The sequence below is a fragment of the Lycium ferocissimum genome, chromosome 7 (assembly GCF_029784015.1).
Source record: "Lycium ferocissimum isolate CSIRO_LF1 chromosome 7, AGI_CSIRO_Lferr_CH_V1, whole genome shotgun sequence".
Taxonomy (NCBI): Eukaryota; Viridiplantae; Streptophyta; class Magnoliopsida; order Solanales; family Solanaceae; genus Lycium; species Lycium ferocissimum.
In genome coordinates this window covers 4,416,217-4,423,310 of record NC_081348.1, presented here as the reverse complement: position 1 = coordinate 4,423,310, position 7,094 = coordinate 4,416,217, and the positions used below count along the sequence as shown (strand labels likewise).

Sequence of the window (7,094 nt, the reverse complement as noted above, 5' to 3'; positions counted from 1 at the left end):
TTGATCACCAAGGAAATTACTTGGCCACCAAGTTCATTACATGGCCTTCAAGCTATTATCATGTTTTTGACCACCATTTTCCTCCTATAAATAGGAGGTCCATTTGATGAATTGAAGAGGCAATAAAAATCTCTCTCTCTCTCTCTCAACTTCTTTGGCTATATCTCTTGTGTCGCGTACTCTTAATATTATTTTATAACACAAGGCTCAATATAAGCTAATTCTCACATCATCAAATAAACAAAGGAAGATGTTATTCAAACTCTAAAGAAGGTTTGATACACGAGTGAGTACACATAGATAACACTTCCATAAACCTTCATGCAAAAAAAATAAAAATGATCCTCATCAAGGCTTTCCTTTGGAAGATTCAAATGTAAAGTGTGCTTTTATTTGTGCAAGAAGAAGAACATTGTATGAGAAAGAAACACCTCAAGCAGTCCAAAGTAAGAGAATGCTCATCTTCAGCTAAAACCACAAAAGGGTAAAATAACTAAAATGGGCTTTCACGCAATCAGAAGTTGATAGGTTCCTTCAATAGTCTCTCCATCTGGCGTGCCCTAGTCCTTATTGACATGTCAAAAACTTTCTGGCCAAATTCTATCACAAGCCCACCAAGAATGCTAGGATCAATCTGTAACAAGGAGGAAACAATATCATAAACAGATGCAATCTTTGTCGTTAAGAATTTCCTAAAAGATATTGAATGTCATAATGTACCTTCTGTTCAATGTTCACTTTCTTCCCTTTTCCCATCACCTCTTGCAATGTCTCCTTCAATTCTTTCTCCTCTTCTGGAGGAAGTGGCTGGGTAAAGAAAACAAAGAAACAATAAACAGATATCTAACTACAAGAAAATAACAAACTACGACAATCACTTCATCAAAAAAAACAAACTACGATAATCATATGAAGTAACATATACAAATTACTGCCAACAATTATGAAGTATCATTACAGCAGTTAACCACCCCCACCCTCAGGAAGCAAGAGAGCAGGGTAACAAAGAATTCAAATCAAACCATCATGCATTCCATTACGGAAAATATTGAAGGGTCCTCACCAATAATGATTATTAGACATTGAAATATTAGAACAGAATTATCCACCTACTCATTTTGTAGTCACATTAGAAGTGCAGTTATATTGAATTTTGAAGCAAACTGCAACGTAGGAACTGCAGTCACTACCTTTCCACTAGAAAAGACAGTTACTTCATGCACAAATTTTCAAGAATCGCCATAAGCAGTGTATAAGTCGGCTCCATACTGCTTTCGTCCTCAAAATTTGAGTATAACTAACTCTTCAAAGCACCATTAAGTAAATACCGTATCGAAAATATAGTCTTTTTTAACTTGAAATAGCCCTTGCCAAATTAAACACAAAGACCGAAAGATAAGGATCTATATTCGAAAGCAAACTTTTAGTTCCAAATATGTTAACTTACAATAACAGTTGTTACAGTGGCTTTAAGTTCCCCCTTGTGTGCCATGGTTAACTCTGCAAACCTTTTTGCTATGGCATCAACATGCTTCAGCCTCCCATTTTCAGCCAAAACAACTAGAAATAAAAAGGTCAGACAAACATAAACGGAAAGAAGATATTAACCGAGCAGGTTAATAAAAAATACACACGTGACAGTAACAAACAAAGAGATGAACTATTTAATCTTAGTGATTTGAAGCTCTAATCTTTAAATCAAGCATAGCAACCAATGGAGTAACTTTACAGCTTATGTTGCTAACGTGATAACAAGCGAGAACTATTCCTGAGGCAATGAAAGCGGGGAAAATGCGGAATAGAAACCATAAATGACAGAAACAGACACCAGAATCAAAAGAGAAATGCAAAATGAATTGTTCTTGAAGTTCACAAGAGTTGACAAGACGAAGTTGTAAGCTCTGCAAAATAGCTTAGGGGAAGTAGTACAGGGATTCTGAATGATGATGGACCACATTTGTGGAAGGATCACGGTCATGATTGTAGTTGGGAGTATTGATTGGTTATGCATTTTGCACAAATAAGTATTAAGGAATACCATACATAATTTATATATCACTCAACCACATAAATAAATATTTCAAGAAAAATAACTCTACTAAATTATTTTTTAACAAGTCACTCTACTAAATATTTTCTGAACTTCTTACTTTAATGCTCAAACTAATATTTTCTGGACAGTTGATGGAAAAAATAGCTACTATGACTAGAAGCAGACTTGGGGAGTAGGGGGAGATCACAGAAATGCAAAACGGTAAATATCGGTCAGGTTAGAATAATCTCTCCAGATTGATTAGTCCAGCATGAGGGAGCAAACTGAGCATAGTAACCCGCTAATCCCATGATCTTTCAAACCCAAGTGATTGGTTCAATTTTCTTTTTCTTCCCTCAGTCCAATCAAAACATGTCTTATACATAAATCACACGGAGCCATCCTTCCACTTATGAAAGACACCAACAACACACAAGGATCAGATAATCCGAAGTCAACCTTCAATCCTATCATTGTTCATCCAGACCTTCCGGCCAGAATTCATATCATTTTCACTGTCGAGAAAAGAACATCACTGTCCTTTTTGCTTTCTTTTAATAAGTAACAATGGTAATTACTAATCAAAAAAAATATATACGGCAAATGTACAAACAAATCCTACAAAACTGATTAAAAGGGATGTATCTTTTGGATTGTCTTGTTTGGCTCAAGCATTAATCTGAAGCACTACAATGTTGAAGGGGTGAAACTACAGTTAGAATTTCCTTTTTTTATACACCAAACATTATCACAACTTCCCCAGGGAGTAAAAAAGAACACATGAACTAACAACAACAGAAGCCTTCAGTTTCCAGTATGAAGAGATGATCATGCAGCTAGGATAATAAAAACAACAAATAGTTACATTGAAGAATAATTTACTATTTTGCTATTAAGATTCACATTGATCAAGGAACTTGCTCATCTAAACCAGAATATAGACACCAAATTGATGTGATTCTTTTGAGTTAGCAAAGAACCAGTCAGCCAGGATCAAAATCTTGAAGCCGCAACAATGGGTGTACAGTCTGATTTCGAAATGGATGTATCTCTAACTATATATCTTGGAACCAACTATCAAGTGATTCCAAAAACAAGGTGAAAGATGAGATTCTGTTTATTTATGGCATCTCTAATTGCTTCTAAAACTACAAATTCTCAAATTTTTAAGAAACGACACACTAGTACTTTCAAAAAATAACAATATAATTTTGTCATACCCAAGAAGTTCTTTGTGAGATCTCCAAATTTAGCCTGTGAAGCGATGTCAGTCATGGCCTTCACTCTCGTATCCGTAGGTACAGATAGATCCTTCATAAACTGAGAAAATTTAGGACTTGTCTTTGAAGCCTCAATAAGGTCCAAAAGCTCGGTCTCAACCTTATCCAATGCATTAGCTTTTACAGCTGCGATGTACAAAGCTGAGGCATAATTCCCAGAAACCCCATACATCGTCACAGGAACCTAAAACATCATACAGAAGCAAACTAAGTAACACATGTAAGACTCGTATAGCAAGAGGATTTGAATAAGAGGATTTCTTCCCATCTCTCAGGATATGAAGGAAAGGACAGGGATTGATAAAAAAAAATTAAAAAAAAAAAAAAAAAGGAAAGGAAAGGACATGACGTAATTGCTTCAAGTGACAGATTGATATTTATTTCGAATTTAAACTTAAACACACTTACAGGAAGAGAGATGAGAGAAGAAGACACTGTTGAGATATCATGAGTCAAACTATAATTTTTTTAGGAGAACAAGGACAGTTCATATATGGTTAATAATCAACTCTCACAACCACAGTATTCTACAACAATAATGAGAAGATGATTAGTTTTTCTCTACAAACAGCTTGAAAACATATATAATCAATCCGAGTCTAGTAACGATTCATTGGTAAAATGATATACTAAACGAAGGTATTAATTTAATGAGATGTGCAGTGCGTGAAAAAAAAAGGTTAGTTCATTCTTCATTTCCAAGAAACATCAGTACTTTTACATGCAAGATACATATCCTATCAACATAAGGGAGCTCGATATTTTGCTAATGAAGGTCAAATTCCAACTGTGAGTCATCAAAGTTGGTGTCAAATGTCAATATATGATGTGGTTTTACATCCAACCTTCAAAAAGAAAGAAGTTGAATTTTGCTTGAAAGTATTGACAAATTTGCTAATAATTCAAGAAAGGCCGACGGGCTCCAAATAAAATTTGAAATCAAAGAGGCTAATATGGAAATGCATCAGTAAATTAGATTTCACATTTGAAACTTCAGGTTTAATTCAGTGGAAAATCTAGTGCGATGCAGAAACCACTTTGAGGATTTGATGTACCCCGATGGGTTCAATATGCATTTAATTTAGCTAGGAATGCAGTGCTTTCTGCAGCAATAAGTGGCATAGCGAAGGATTCACCTTGACACTTCAAAACATATACCCCAATAAAGTAAGAACCTCTGCCAGAAACAAATATTAAACACACAAATACACCTACAATCTCACAGGATTACTAACCTTAACTTTTTGCTCTTTGGCTGGGGCAGTAGCATAATTTCTTGACAACTGCAAAAAAGAAATGACCAACATTCAATAAAAACATCAATTAGAAAAACAACTTTACCAAATTGAAACAGCACAGACACTTTTAACAGTTGTGTAGAGAAAAGCCATTCAGTTAAAGTTCAAATGAGCTGCGCTTATGCACATCCAAAAGGTTTCTCTTTTCAAGTAGTTTCTGTGTAAATAAAAGAAAAGTACCAATTCTTCCACCAGGAATTCAAGGAAACAAGCATAATAATCACAAGCTAACAACCCTTTTTGAATAAAAGTTTCAAAAGGTTAATGCTTGCGAATGATGTGAGGATAATCTTAAAATTACTACCTCCCCACACCCCCAAACCACCTCTAACCCCTACATATACCAAGGTCAAAAGTATGTTTTGATTTGCAAAACACAATGAAGACAAATAACAGAAAAAAGGTACTTCCGATGACAAAGACAACACTCCTACATATCAATCAGAGCCCAATCTGCAAGCATATAACCATTTCCTTCAATTTTAAAGTGCAAATCCACTTACCAGGGTCTGTTCTGACAGTTTATGTAACAAAAAAAAAGATAAGAACCCAAAAACAACATTCACCGATTTCACAATAAACATAAATCGAGAATCAAAAATATCCAGTTTCAAAGTCAAAGGAAAAAAAATACAAATCGAAGAATCTAAAATCAAGATACAGATCAAAGCATAACTAACAAATGAAACCCATAAATACAAATAGATCAGCGATATATCTGTGATAAGAATGAATGAATGGATAATACCTGGGGATAAAGAGCGGATCTTGAATCAGAAGAAAGGGCCTTGCGTACGATAGGGACTGTAGATCTAATACGCCCTGCCATTGCCATTCAACCGAAAGCAGCTTTTCTGATTTGTTTTTCACAGAGAGAGAGAGATGTATGAATCTTTTTGAAGGGGGTGAGGGTTAGGGGGTAAACAAAGAGGCTGTGATTTTACCTACTGCCTTAACATTTCAGACCTAAGGGGGCATCCGATTTTCTGTACCACCCCCTAGTGTTAAGTGACACGTGTACTCTTTTTTTTTTTTTTGGCCCCGCGGGCTGTATACCTTCTTATTTTATTTTTATTTTTATACAAGGAAAACAATTAAACAAAAAAAGCCTAAAAAGGAAATTTGGGAATTAGAGAAATACTCACTACTACTCCCTCCGGATCAAAAACAGTGTCCACACTTAGCCTTTATCCAAATTTATTCTTATTAGGTGTTAAGTGATCAAATCTCAATATCTATTTAATTAGGGGTATTTTAATTAAATTACCTATTTTTGTCTAAGAATTAGTATTTTCTTAAGGAGTGTAAAATGGTTAAGTGGACACTCTTTTTTACCCGAAGGGATTACATATTTACTTGTCCACTATACTAAAAATGGATGTCAATTTTAACTTGTTCAGTTTGAAAAATCAAAAGATAATTTATCATTTTATACTCACGTTATCCTTATTATTATTAAGTACTGTTTATATCCAATTCATTTCCCAACTTATAATGACTGTGGGTGGATATAGTAAAATTATCACGTTATTTATTGTTTCATAAGGATGTGTCAAGTCAATACTGGACAAGTAAACTTGGAAGGAGGGAATATGAGTTGAAATTTTAGTGGATCATGGCAATAATATAGTCGCGCATTTGAGTTATCTACAAGGATTTTTATCCATCGCTTTATAAAGTTTATATTTCAAGGCGATCATCGCGATCTCCCCCCACAATAACTTAGCCTATGACACATATCCTTGGGGGCCAAAGTTGTGGTTCAATTAATTGAATTTCTTCTTTTGTTTAGTGTGGACGCGGTCCTAATTTTAGAAATATTATACCCCTTCTATACTAAATACTATATGGTGATTGGTGGCGGATGCACCTATTTATCCATGAGCTCATCTGAATTTAATAGTTTTGATCGAGCATAAATTTATACATAAGAATTTTCGGAAATTGAACAAATATTATATTGAACTCATAATTATAAAATATAGGCAAAACAACACAAAATACTCATAAAAGACAAAATATTTACATGACCATGCCCCCTCATAAACTAATTTCGCTTCTACCCAGTCCGATCGAAAATATTTAGTTGAGTACCCCCCCCCCCCCCCCCCCCCCCCAAAAAAGTTTTCTCCATGATACTATCTCAGTATATTTATATACCATGATAGTATCACGGAGCACTGGAGAGGGTCTCATTTGAAGCACTAATGAGTGTCTCATTGGAGGACTGAAGCAGTCCTCCATGACCCCATCTCAGTATATGCATATAAGATGATGGTATCATAGAGCTTTTTTTGAGGAAAGTATGTTTTTTTTCTCTATGATACCCTGTCTGTTTATTATATATATTATATGGGTTTCATAAAGGGTTGATGAATGTTTTTGAAGAAATGAAAGAAGTTATTTGTGATACCATCATGAGATATAAGATTTCACACCCCGAACCATGGCCTGGGTGTAACACGGTACTCGATGCCTTGCTGC

The 7,094-nt window shown here is 34.9% G+C and overlaps 1 protein-coding gene across 1 annotated transcript; it reads right to left on the bottom strand.

Moving 5' to 3' along the window:
• Positions 1–237: 237 nt before the first annotated feature.
• Positions 238–5,565, bottom strand: LOC132063138 (ATP synthase subunit O, mitochondrial). Its single transcript, XM_059455580.1, has 6 exons — positions 5,359–5,565; positions 4,548–4,595; positions 3,253–3,496; positions 1,448–1,560; positions 721–807; positions 238–634 (listed from the first exon to the last, which is right to left on the bottom strand). Exons 1-6 carry the CDS (start codon positions 5,443–5,445, stop codon positions 515–517), a joined length of 699 nt encoding a protein of 232 aa, XP_059311563.1. The 5' UTR covers positions 5,446–5,565; the 3' UTR covers positions 238–514.
• Between the last annotated feature and the right edge of the window lie 1,529 nt (positions 5,566–7,094).